Source organism: Phytophthora infestans, genomic scaffold (genome assembly GCF_000142945.1).
Source record: "Phytophthora infestans T30-4 supercont1.3 genomic scaffold, whole genome shotgun sequence".
NCBI lineage: Eukaryota > Oomycota > Peronosporomycetes > Peronosporales > Peronosporaceae > Phytophthora > Phytophthora infestans.
In genome coordinates, this window is record NW_003303756.1 from 2,658,691 (window position 1) to 2,668,833 (window position 10,143).

The following is a 10,143-nucleotide window of genomic DNA, read 5'->3' on the forward strand; positions in this document are numbered from 1 at the left end:
ATGCTGGCTGCTACAACTGAGCAGACAGGTTCTGTGGTGCACTATGCCGTCGCATCGCCATGAATCGGTTTAGCTGGCTCGAGTGGATCGTGAAGGATATTCTACCTCTCATGTTCTGTGAGAATACTCACGTTCGCCGGTATGGACTACTATTACTATTTTTGATAATTATGGGTACTAATATCATACTGCTTTGACTAGAAAAACTTTCTTAGAGCCAATCTCGGTGGAAACGATACGCACACTAGAAGGCGTCACCCATTCCGTGGAAGCTGCTGTTGGAGCTGCCAGATGGTTTTGGCCTTATGTTCGATGTGTGGACTCATTCATCCGAACATTTCGTCGCAGTGTTTGCGTACAAACACGAACATGGTGCTGTTGCTAAGACCGCGCCTCTTAGCGTGGCCCCGGTCATCAACGAGCCGGACGAGGACTTGTCAGCCCATACCCACCGCGCTTTTCTAGCGGGAATGCTGAAGAGATTATGGAAAAGAGTTAAGCTGCTGCAAGTACGTGGTCGGGGACAACTGTTCTGTGAACAGGTGACACGCAACCATAATGCAAGTGCCCTTGATCGGATGTGCTTGTCACCGACTAAATCGGGCGGTTCAACAACACTTGACAAAGCACGACGAAGATTTGGCTGCTGTGCAAGCTCTGATGTCAAAGCTTCGGACGTTTAAGAAACTTCGGTAAGTACTACTGATTTTACTATGGACTTGTTATTATTGTACTATTATTATTTTGTATTATTACTACGCGACTAAAATGGTAATTGTTTTACTAGATTAAGACTCTACTTCGGCCAGTCATTCGTCAGGATACCCGCTGGGGATCCACCTTCGCAATGGTGCGTCGTTATTTTGCCCTGTTGGAGTTTTTTTAACCAAGAAGATGAAGAACTCCTGGACTTGCTTCCGTCTCTGGCGTGCAATCGCCGACTCAAGAAGCTCTAGGCAGACCTCAAGGACTTTGAAATAGTGTCAAAAGCCTTACCAGGGGAGAACGTGAACCTACTGGACGCGCATGTCTGGCTCGACGGGCTTTTTGAACAGCCTGCGTTCGCTACTTATATCAGTACGGTTTGCTTTGTTTATAAAGTGCTTTATAATACCGGACTTAACGGTGTTTTTGCAACCGATCAATTTTTTGCAACCAGTGGTCCGTAAAAAGTCTGCAGCACCAGCAAAATTAACCAGTTTGGCATCAAAACAGTGTCCCAGTTAAAGCGCGCCTTTGCTTACAGTGAGGTACTTCTCTTTATCCGGGAGCTCCGCGGACACCAGCTTATCGACGTCTTCCTTGGTATTGGGCTTGTCCTCCGGACGCAGAATAAGCAGTTTGTGGGCGTGGGGACGAACACGCTTCTGATATTCCACTACATGGATTCGAGCGGCTTGAATTCCCAGCACACCTTCATCGAGAGCCTTGCTAAGAGATTTTTAGTTTATCCATGAACACGCGAGCCACAATGGCCGAGATACCTTCTCCCCACTGCGTAAGTTTTCCTTGATCTCAGGCCAGTTCGGGTTGCATGTCATCGTAATGAACAAGTTAGGGGCTCCTGTTTCACGGACGATAGCCATGGCATCCAAGAAGCGTCTGTACCTGTAGCGAGGACCACCTGTAAACTTCGGAGGTATGATGATCTTGCGTGCAAGCTCACCCGCATCTGGCTCCGCGGACTCCTGCTCCGTAATATACCCACGCCGAGCCCTACAAATGGCCGCCTCGTCGTCAGCTGCCATTCTGCGGATTTCAACAGACTCTCCATGCAACGCGTCCGTGAGCCCCTGGAGGGTTTCCAATCGATACTGGAGCTGGATCTTCTTGATGAAGCGCAGGCGCTCTTGTTCGCATTTAGATAATTAATCAATCAGTATTGCTGCGCCAGTCGCCCACCGCGCAGGATAAGAGAATTACTAATCGTCCGGTCGTAAAGCAGATACGCTTCATATACCCGAACGGACATCGTTAACGGATCACCGTGGCGATCGACGGGATTACCAGCGTACGGGATATCGTAAGCCAGCCATTCTCCCCATAGGGAAACAGTAGAGGGTACTACAGCGGGTTGTAAGTAACGCTCGTCTCAAAGATGCACTTGAAACCTCCTCCTGTCGTGTGTAGGATATAATCCCGATGCTCAGCAGCGTTTGTGTCGACACAACGGCTGTCACCTCTGATGCAATTGGGGTGTTATGCGTACCCGGATTCGCCTTTCGTGTGACGTGCAGACGTAGCTTAAGGTGACCCCCCTTGGAGAGAAAATTACTCAAGGCTAACGACGGATCATGGTCATCAACGTCTTCCCCTGCCGCTCGGCGTCGTTCGAGCTCCCCGATGGCTGCTGCTTACGCCTCCCAACCATGATGCACCAAAAACCTACGCGCGTTGATATGTATGGGTTGTGTGCCACCATCATCTGGTCAATCGTTTCCATAACGGCGCGATCGAGGCCTTGCGTCATGTTCATATGGCTTCGCACACGTGCATCCATGTCTGGATCGTTAAGGTATACTTGGGCATACATGGACCGGCCGAAGGTAGGAGGTAGCAACGATTCCATGCGGTAGAGCACAGACCCTTGTACACGGAAGTTGTAGACACCAGTTCGTGTCACGCTTTCGTCGACATTAAGAGGTCGAGATCGCGAAGCTCCCATGGACGTAATCACACAATGCGTTGTTGTATGCTCGGATTGACCGCATGAAGATCGGGGTTTTGAAAAGTGTTAGAAGAGCATCAGGAGCTGAGCGCGAGGATGGAACGAGCACCAGTCCGCTACGACAGCAGCATTCATATGTCTCTTGCAGAAACTTCCAAGCGCTACAGTAGTGACAAACCCATTCGCAGTCTCGGTTGTCATCGATGTAACGCGTGAAGTAATGACGGCCACCGGCCACTGTGGAAGGGTCAAAACTGTCGTGGTGCGCGAGGCCCTTCTTATACTGTCGCCTTCGAAACCGCTCTTGTTCCTTTCGTTTATCTCTTTGCTCTTCCGTTATAGCTTCTCGTCGTGACCGTTGAGCGGTTGTGTTCCGGTCGCGCTCTGCTTGACGGCGGTCATCCGTCGAATACTCTCTGTGGTCGCTTTGTGCTGCTGTATTATGATCGCGATCAACTTGGCGCTGCTCATCCGTCATGCCCCCTCTAAAGTCTCTTTGCAGTGCTGTGTTTGCATGACGCTCAGCTTGACGCTGCTCATCCGACATGCCGTTCCTGCGATATCGGTGTGCTTCTTCATGTTGGCCACGCTCTGCTTGGCGCTGTTCATTTGACATGCCTTCCCTGCGACTGTCGTGTCCCACTGCATCCCGAATTCTGGCATTTTGACTACTCGCCTCTGTTCTTTTGGCTCTGTGGTTGGCCTGCGCATCTCGTACATGCGCTTGATGAGCTGCCAGGTCTACTGGAGCCATTCGATCGCGTCATACCCTCGCTAGTTCGGCATTTCGTCCGCGATCTCGGATAACCTGGGTGTCGAATTGGTTAGCTCTACGTCTCCGTTTCCTCTTCGCATCCTTCGCTCGTGTCCGTAGTTTTGTGAGCTCGCCATAGGCGCGGGCTCTTTCTGCATCACGCGCACGTTTAGCCGCAGCTCTATCGTCAGCTACAGATCCTGGCACCTCAATCCGGAAACGGCGGGCTTCGCCAACAGGGTCTTCGCGATGCGAGTTCTCCTCGGATCGACGTTGATGCACCGCGGTGTCATCTTCTTCTGTCTTCTCCTCAGCTACGCCAGGTACACGCAGCGCTCGATTCCTATTTGTGCTGGTGCTTAGCCTAAGTCGAGCTGCTCCAACTCTTGAATTACCTTGCGATAGCGTGCCTCTTCTTTACGAAGCTATTGTTTACGGAGCAGTCTATCTTTCCTTGCTTCCAGTTGCGGGGGCGAAGCGTTCTTCTGCCGAGCTCGTTGTACACGCTCGTCTAGTTCCTCGCGGGTAGCTCTAAATCATTGTACACAGTTAGTCGAGTTAATTTTACACTAAAGCCCTCTACACAGTTGTTGGGAAACCTTTTTCTTTTCCTGGGGGTCCTTGCCATGTTGTCGTATAATTGATCTGGACTGTCGCCTGATTTAGATGGAACATAATTACATTGGCGGTTAGACTTGAAAGTCTAAGTGCACTATAAATATTTTTACAGCTGTTTCATATATATAAGCACCAGCACATGGACACGGTAGCTTAAGCAACGTGGTACTCGAATAGGACCCCGAACTTTCCTTTCCAGTACTAATCAATAAGCCCTCTGGGAATAATAAATTAGGAAAAGCTGGTCGTTCACATAGAACACACCACTGTCATTTCCATCCCGGCTCCTCGGATTACAAACAGCTTAGGGGGATCGTCACTCCGGGCAGCTTGTTGGTCCAGCCAGCTTTATCTTAGGCCCTCCCCTTGGCCGACGTGTTACAGCCCTTAGCTAACGTTCCGAGAGTCCAAATTGCCTTGCACGGCTGGGGACCAAGCAGCTGTATATGGTAATTCAGACGCCACATCGCGCTGTTGCCTCTTGGGTCAAAGCTGCTGTCTCAGTCCTGTTGAGTGGTTGCCCAGGTCTGTTGATACCGTCCAGCCCTTCAGGTCATGTCAGTAGTATGCACAGGGTGTCCAAAAACATCCCCAGTCCCTCACGGGACTCACACAGTGCCGAAAATGCTCTAAAATTGCGAATTGTAAGTGTACAGGCGCGGAGCTCACTCATACTCTCAAAATGTTTTTTTTGTCTTGATCTCTTGTTCTTGAGCTGTCCTTCCACTTGGTCTTGGTTTTTTTGGCTCTTGTGAGACCGACTGCTGGATTCCTTTCTGTCCCGCCAGTAGTGCTCTCGCAAAGTGTGTTTTGATGTGGGAGCTCATACTTTAAGAGCACCTCTGTTTTGCGGGACCGTAACGACTCTTCCGCATGTGGCTGTAACTTCGGTATGGCCAATTGGCAGCACACGCCACTCGCGTTTGGAGCGTGAACACCCGCGGTGGGTCTAGGACCCCTAGGCGCGTGCATGGTGGTAGACGTTCCCAGTCACCCTTAAACCTGATTGCTATCGCTACCAACTGCCATACCACTTTGGAGTCTCGGGGCTTGCCTCAGACTGTATCGTGAGAGGGCTCTCTTAAATATAAAGTAGGGCAAGGAGCTCCACGCCCGTACATACATGCATATATATGTAAAACTAACCTTCTGCTACTATACAGTCAGCGCACCTTATCCTAATTTTGTGTTTTGAATGAAAAGTAAGTCGGAAAATATTGCCCAATCAGGACGCAAGGCTATTGTGTCCGCGTTTTGGCTACTTTTGTAATTTCTGCACAGCTAGGTCGAGTCGGAAAGATAGACGCAGTTGATAGGATGAGAGGAAACGGTATTAGAAAGGCCGGGTGTAGCCATGCGAAAAGGTAGGAAAATCAGCAAGAAAGGAAACCGACGGACTTATGGACAGACTGCAAGTTTAGGTGGCGGGAAATAAAAACCGCCACGCGAAAATATCAGCACTATTAGATCGATTGACTAGCTAGCTGGTTTGCGCCAAACAGATATCAAATCGTTACCGAAAAACATGTTGTATACGACTTTTGGCGCTGCGGCTCATGTGCGCTTGCATCTTTACCGAAAAAAAACAAAAAAATCGGAAGGAAGTAATGATATCGCAGAAATCAATAATCGTTTTAGACAGCGCAATATCTACCTAAATTTCAATTAATCCGCTATTTCGCGCGTCTCTGAGTCGGTTGAGCTTTAAGGAGAACTCCTGGCTAAGCTGTGTCAACGCATCTTCTCCTGCATCCGCTTCGCCCCTAAATCCGACCGCGTGGAAAATAGACGGCGTCTCTCCTTCGCTCGGTACTTTTCTTGAGCCAGTCGACGCTTCTGCTTAATATTCATGTCAAGTTCGATCAACTTATTTTGAGAACGCCTGTACCTTTTTTAGTTTTGTTGTCGCAGTGGGCAATACAATTATGGACATCGTTGGCCTAAGCACAGGCAAAATACATAGTCATACAGCTCACGAGCCAAACGATATTTGTCAGACGTAATGTGCCAAAGCTTATTAAGTTGCCAGAAGAAGTTCTCGACAATCACGCGATCGTGTGCAATTCGGCCGTTGTTTGTTTTGTCCGCGCGACTCAGATTTCTGGATTTTTTGGAATTACACCACGCAGAAAGTCTGCTACACCTTGATACCCTTTGTCTGCTAGCAGAGCCCATTCATCGGGAAACGCTTCTAATAGAAGGCTGTCGACTGGGGGACTCTCATCACCTGCAGTTTTCTCATTTTTTTACATGGCAAAATGACTTGTTGCTCTTGAAGACCGTAATACATGTATCATGCGTAACTCCAGATACATGCTCTGTGCAATTAATTGCGAAATTACGCGAATCTACCGACACCTCCGTATAGGTGATGATTCCTGCTATAAAATGATCCGATTTCAGCGATACTACCGCCAGTTTGCCAGGTCTGTTGAAGCGTGACGTCTACCGCACTTGGGAAATGCTTAAACGCGTTGTCGCGTGTTCTGATGTGGATTCTCGTATCCAGCTGCGCAAACCGTGTCTGTCGTGCGTCTACAGCTGGATGTTCCTGTTGTCGAGACGTACACCCACGCTAGCTCTAATTTGCCTAATTGGATACAGTTCAGTTCCTCTTTTTCTTCCTATGAGCCATAGCTAAGAACAAAGCCATCTTTGGTCTTACCCCGCGCCCATTTAGAGAAACGATTCGAGCATCGCGCTCTAGCAAAGTTCTCCATTTCGACTTTCAGACGATGGTGGAAGGTGCCGGAGGCTACAAGTACGTCCTGGTCATTACAGACGGCATGAGTGGGTTCGTTGAGCTCATTGCCTTCGCTCAAGCCCCCCTCAGACAACGTCTACGCGAGGTTACTCGACTGGTTCAAGCGGTATGGAGTCGAGTTGCTGTGGGTCTCCGATCAGGGAGCACACTTCAAGAACCAAGTTATGGAGCGGTTACAACAAGCTCTAGGGGCCCAACATCGCTTACTTGCTGCCTACTGTCCGTGGACCAAAGGAACGCTCAAGGTGGTGAATCGGGAGCTCCTGCGCGCCACTAAGGCGCTCCTTAGTGAAAAAAAGCTACTCGTCGGTGACTGACCGCAAATTCTTCCGGTGGTCCAAGCTGCGTTAAACGGTATGCCGTCGGACCGACTCGGAGGCGTCTTACCGCTGACTGTGCTTACAGCTCTCCCCAGTATCATCCCAACTCCGAAGTATTTTGCACCCACGAAGTTCTGGCGACGCTACCATCGAGTCGGTCGATGAGGAGACTCGCAAGCATATCGACAACGTAGGCCTTGCTTTTAAAGGAATGCACCGTGCGCTGGTTGACACAAGTGAGTAACGTCGCAAGGCAGCTCGGGGTCGACATGCGCGCCGAAAGGGTGCTGTGCTGCAGAAGTTTAGTGTCGGTGACTTTGTACTTGCGGCTACGGCTTCCGGTTCTATCGGGAACATGTTGCAAGTCTCATTCTGTCGCAAACTGCGATCGGCGCAGTTGCGCCATTAACGACCTGGGACCTAACTATCGATAGCGACGGCCTGCATACGAAACCAACGAAACTCCCACTACATATTACGGTAGCCTAGGATCACTATCTGTGGCAAACCTACTTAACCCTCTCATTCCAAAATATACCCGGTGCGAGGCACCAGAGCAGGAAGAACCTGTGTGTTCTGGGATAACCTGCTAACTTCAGGTTATGAGCCCAACTGGCCGAACCTCTGCCCCGACCAGTGAAGACTTCGACGCTACGCGAGGCGACGTCGAAGACCTAAACGAAGAGGCCGACGCGCGAGGTGCCGACGCCTTTGAAGACGCCCGCGAGGAAATACGGATAGGTTTCCCTGACGATCTACGCTTTAATCCCTCGGATCAAGCCACCATGGAGCAGCACGACCAGCTCTAGCTGATTCGTCAGCTGCAGGCAGATCTGGCAGTCACGAAAACCCAATTGGCAGCAAAAGCTCCGTCAATGTCGGACACTAGCATGGAATCAGCCCCTCCTTCGCCGAAGAAACCCAAAATTAAGGATGTGCGCTGCTCAAACTTCAAGGGAAACGAGGGTTACCCTGGTTTAGGCGCCGGATTTGAAAACTTTATTCATGAGTTCGAACACGCAATTCGAGCCGAAGGGCTGGTGAATGGCTCAACCTGGACCAACGACCTTAAGGCGTCGGTGATCGTTAACTATCTCAAAGGTAAAGCGTCCAGGTATTACCATAAGAAAAGCTCAGAGTGGCAACGACGTCACGACGGTGAAAACATGCCATATTCAGAGGTGAAGCGCGCGATGCGTGCAGAATTTGGCTGTAAGCTAAGCCAACTGGAGCTCAGCACCAAGATGCGTTGTAATAAACGAGAAAGTGACTCGTGGCACGATTACTTAGAGTATTTGAACTTTATTGAAGGACTTATGGAGGGAGACCAGACGAAGTTAGTGATGGAAGTCTTTGGTAACCACGCATGCCCTGAGCTCGCAGCTACACTTCTGGCGGCCGTACCTGAAGACACTACGGATTATGCTACAGAAAGCGACCGCATGAAGCGATTACTGTACAAGCTTAGAGGCGATTGACGACGCCATAGCAGCAAGCGAGATGACCGGAAAATACGTCAAAGTGACCACCGCAACGAAAATTCAAACGGTGTACGCGGGCAAAAACGCAACAATAACCAAAAGGAAGAACGATCGTGGCGGAATCATAAAAGCAATGACGAAGACAGTGATAAACAGTCTCGCCAGCAGAACAATGGTCAAGCATTTGCTGCTGCTTCTGGAAATCGACACCAGATTCGATGTCACGTCTGTAACCAGCTCGGGCACAAGATTTTTACATGTCCAGTGGTGGAACAAGCCAAGAAACTAGCATCCACAACCAGTAGTGCGCATGTTGCGACGGCGACTGACAATACTGCAGTCAGTACCGGTAGTGTGAATACAGCCACAGCTGAAGAAGTAGACAGCAGTTATTCTAGCGACTCTGACGATGAAGCTCACGTCTGGGTAGCGGCTAGCACTACCGACTCAGCCAATTTCTTTAATTCGAACGTTTGGACCATTGATTCTGGAGCAACACACCACTTGTGCATGGATCGCGAGCAGCTTTTTGCAATTACACCAGCATTTCTCTCTGTTCGAGTCGCTAATGGCAATGTTGAGCTCGCTACCGAAAAGGGCAGCACTGTCGTCACGACAACTACGCGTACTGGAGAAAAGCATACTGTCCTACTGAAAAATGTGTATTACGCGAAAGGTATCGATCGCAACCTCATGTCGGTCGCTCAGCTCACACAAAAGGGATACTCCCTGCGAATTCGGGAAGGACCTGTGTACGGTACGAGTGATACGGGCAAACAGATTGCTGAAGTGAAGAAATGTCCGCTAAACGGACTTTGGTCGGTCGGTATCGAGGAAGCTGCTGCCTCTTTTGCAGAAATGAAAACTTCTACTCTACGACAGTGGCATGAACGACTTGGTCACGTGAGCTACCAGGACCTAATACGCATGATGGACAAGAAGCTTGTCGGTGGCATGGTGGCATCTAACAGGAAAGTGGATTTCTGTATGAACTGTGCCGAGGCGAAGCAAGCCCGCCGACTTAAGAACAAACACGACACGTCTGCTTCTGCTCCAACGAATGAACCGGGTGCGACCCTGTGTGTAGACCTAAAGACCGACATGACTCCAGACCGCCTCGGTCACAAACACATCCTGACTATCGTGGACCACGCCACAAATTTTAACCGCGTCTACTTGCTCAGTAAGAAGAGTAAAGCTGAAGAACACTTGGAGAACTTCATTAGTGAGTTCGAACGGCAGTATGATACGAATGTGAAAGTGATTCGATGTGACGGTGGTGGTGAATTTATCAGTGGAAGACTGAATCGTTTCCTCCTCAATCGTGGAATTCGCCATCAACTCACTGAACGTGACATGTCCTCTTCTAACGGAAAGGCCGAGCGCTTTCACAGGACATTGATGGACTCCGCTAGAGCTATGCTGTGGGCTTCTACATTACCTCAGAGATTCTGGGGCGATGCCGTTCTTTACGCCAGCTACATCCGGAACTACTTGCCTACCCGTGCGAATGCAGACTACGCGTCGCCTATTGAGGC

The 10,143-nt window shown here is 49.8% G+C and overlaps 1 protein-coding gene across 1 annotated transcript; it reads left to right on the plus strand.

The window, feature by feature from the left end:
* Window positions 1–6,428: 6,428 nt before the first annotated feature.
* Window positions 6,429–8,602, plus strand: PITG_02563 (uncharacterized protein; the record flags this gene model as incomplete). Its single annotated transcript, XM_002907433.1, has 5 exons — window positions 6,429–6,466; window positions 6,721–6,910; window positions 7,210–7,364; window positions 7,732–7,865; window positions 7,965–8,602. The coding sequence occupies 5 exons, from the start codon at window positions 6,429–6,431 to the stop codon at window positions 8,600–8,602; spliced, it is 1,155 nt and encodes a 384-aa protein (XP_002907479.1).
* Window positions 8,603–10,143: the final 1,541 nt, after the last annotated feature.